This window comes from Dermacentor andersoni, chromosome 6 (genome assembly GCF_023375885.2).
Source record: "Dermacentor andersoni chromosome 6, qqDerAnde1_hic_scaffold, whole genome shotgun sequence".
Lineage (NCBI taxonomy): Eukaryota > Metazoa > Arthropoda > Arachnida > Ixodida > Ixodidae > Dermacentor > Dermacentor andersoni.
Window position 1 is genome coordinate 136603431 of NC_092819.1, and position 2837 is coordinate 136606267.

The 2837-nt window shown below is 54.0% G+C and overlaps 1 protein-coding gene across 1 annotated transcript; it reads right to left on the reverse strand.

The window, feature by feature from the left end:
- Nucleotides 1-638: 638 nt before the first annotated feature.
- LOC126523568 (uncharacterized) lies at nt 639-1836 on the reverse strand. The gene has a single exon (XM_050172171.3). It carries the CDS (start codon nt 1830-1832, stop codon nt 639-641), a length of 1194 nt encoding a protein of 397 aa, XP_050028128.1. The 5' UTR covers nt 1833-1836.
- Nucleotides 1837-2837: the final 1001 nt, after the last annotated feature.

Here is a 2837-nt window from a genome sequence, read left to right on the forward strand (position 1 = left end):
CTAAGTTGTGGTCGTGAACTACAACATTCAAGACCTCCGCACTCTTATCTCGCACTGGCAAACCTTTGACACGGTCTACCGAACGAAAAACACAATTGAAGTCACCCAACAAAACTAGTACTTTTTTACAATCAAGATACATCTGAAAACGCTCAAAAAACTCTTTTCTCTCCGCCTCTACATTTGGAGCGTAAGCACAAATGACACGGAAATTCAGACCATATTGCAAAAAATCGGCAACCAGGAGGCGTCCACTTTGGCACGAAAAGAGCAATTGCACAGTTATACCGACACTATTGCGGATGAAAAGGGCACAACCACCAGAGGCACCGACAGAATGACACACACAAACATCGTAATGCTGACGGAAAGTGGACACCATTCGATCAGTCGCTTCCTGGCTATCAATTTTGGTTTCTTGGATTGCCACCACGTGTAGATTATTTTCTAAGAGAAGGCGACTAAGTTGACACTGTCGCCTTCTTGCTCCAAGACCTCGTACATTCAGAGTCGCTACACGTAGTGCTTCAGGAAGGTGGATCGCCATATCGAGAGAAAAGAAACCCTATCATATGGTGTCTACCCTCACGACAACATCGCACGCCCCCATACCCCATTTCGGGATCTACAGCACGTTACTACGGAGGCGGTTTCCCCGCCTGCCGTGATTCGGCCGGAATGTTCGGCCGCAGTTTCCAGGACGCTCGCCTCATACCTGCTGCTTTAAAAGGAGGCTCATCACCGCCTATTTCATCCGGTTGCGACGCCTTGCTCACGGCCTCCTCGTGCGACCACTTTCCGGCCATGTGGCTGGACCCTTCAGGGGAAAAGTCCATGGGCTCCGCCACCGGTTGGGTGGCGTTCTCCGAAGACGCGTCAGGCGTTTCCGCTGCGTTCTTTGACGCCGCCACGGCGTCCTGTGCCGGAGGTAGAGGCGTCTGTCTAGGAGATGCGCGATCCTTGGGTTGCGCATCCAGCTGATGCGCCCTAGGAGCAGCCGACGTGGTCTCCTGCACCGCTGATCCGCTAGCTTCTTTCGATGCCTCCTCCGCGTCGGCCTCATCCATGAGAAGTGCTGACGTCTCATCACTGCTCACTGGCCCGGCGACGCTGGCGTACGTCCGTGCGCAGTGGCCCTCGTCGTGTCCAAAGCGACGGCACGAACCACACCGTGGAATTTGACAGTCACGCCGAATATGACCTGTGCCACGGCAGCGAAGGCACAGGGGTGGCCTGCCCGATACGACAACAAGCGCCAGCTCTCCAGCAACGTTCACCTGGTGCGGCAGGTCGTCGAGCTTCACGCCAGCGTTCAACTTCAAGGTCACCATCCTCGTAGTTGACCCCTTATCAGACACGCCGTGAGCGCGCCACAGCTCTCTTGAGACGTCCGTCACCTTCCCAAATGGCGAGAAGGCAAGACGCACGTCCTCGTCTGGTACGCTGTGAAGGAGCCAGTGCAGCTTCATTCGAACATCCCGGTTTGCAGGGTCGATCACGAGACATCTCGCATTCTTCACTTTCAACTCGCCGATGTTGAGAATCTTCTTCGCGGCGTCGGCATCCTTGAATGTAACCGCCCACACATGACTCATGCGGTACGCGCCTAAGGCGATAACTTCCGGCAGGAGCGAAAGTGGAGCGAGCGCGTCACGAAAATCTTCCACCCGGTATGGGCGTGCACTGATGTCCCCGTGCAGGAAAACGGTATTTAAGACAAGACGACCTGTAGGCAAAGTAGGCAGTACGACCTGGTATTCGTTGTCCGATGCAATAGCCCTGTTTCCGCGACCAGGCATGGCCGCTGTAGCCGCTCCGACGGAGCCCGTCATCGCACGTCCGTCACGCTCGGTGGCCGGAAGTAGACTCCCGCCACGAGTACGATGCTTCGAAGCGGTACAAAAGCGCCTCTAGTGAATGCGGTGTTGCCTTAGAAACGAGCTGTTTCTAAGGCTCAGGCGTGCGTCGCTTGCTCAGGCGCACATTTCGTTGCCGCGCCGAACGCTGCGTTGCTCGACGCTCACCGCGTCCAATGCGGGGCGCGTAGTCGCTGCGCCGTAGCCCATTGTCTTACACCCCTTGGCGGGTCGACGGGAACGCTGTCGCGTTCCACTCTTCAAGGCGAAGCAGAGTAACGCATGAGTTGTTTCTTCTACTAGCCGAACCAAATATAGCCAAGCAACAGCAGTTCACCAGGCTAAACAGTGGTTCAACAACTAAAATAAAGGCTAGTATGCTTCGCATGCTGGGCTTAACCTTAGCTAAGCCTCAGCCATTTTTTCTTTCCCTTGTCTCTGACATTCACTGTGTCAAAAAACTTGAGAGGAGCTTGCTCTTAGGCTAGTTTGTCCGCGCTGTTAAGAATTAAAAGAAGACAAGAAAGACCTACAGAACAATGATTTGCGCACGGCAAACTGCATTAAGGACGAGGGTGCCGGGCCAGGAAAGCTAAGAAACCGCACAAAAGACAGGTCGGAGGACCCGCAGGCAAATTGCCTCAGTATCCACGCAGCAGCAGAAATACAGGAATGTTAGGGACCGCCACGCCGTTCAACAACTCGGTGAATTTGAAAGAGTGCGACAGTGACTAACAGAAATTTTTAAGAATTTAAGGAAGGGGGCGGGAAGGGGCAGTGCATAAAAGGCGCCGGAAACGAAGTTGGACACAATGATAGCGTCTCGTCACTGCCCTATGACTCAGCACCAGATGGCCTTGGCCAGTCGCTTAACTGAAGCTCACGTGTACCCCGTCGTAAACACGTGCTGCTTGCTGCGCAGAATAGACGGGTGTCAGGAGACATGACACTTAGAAATATGAGCAACTGGCGCTCATTTTA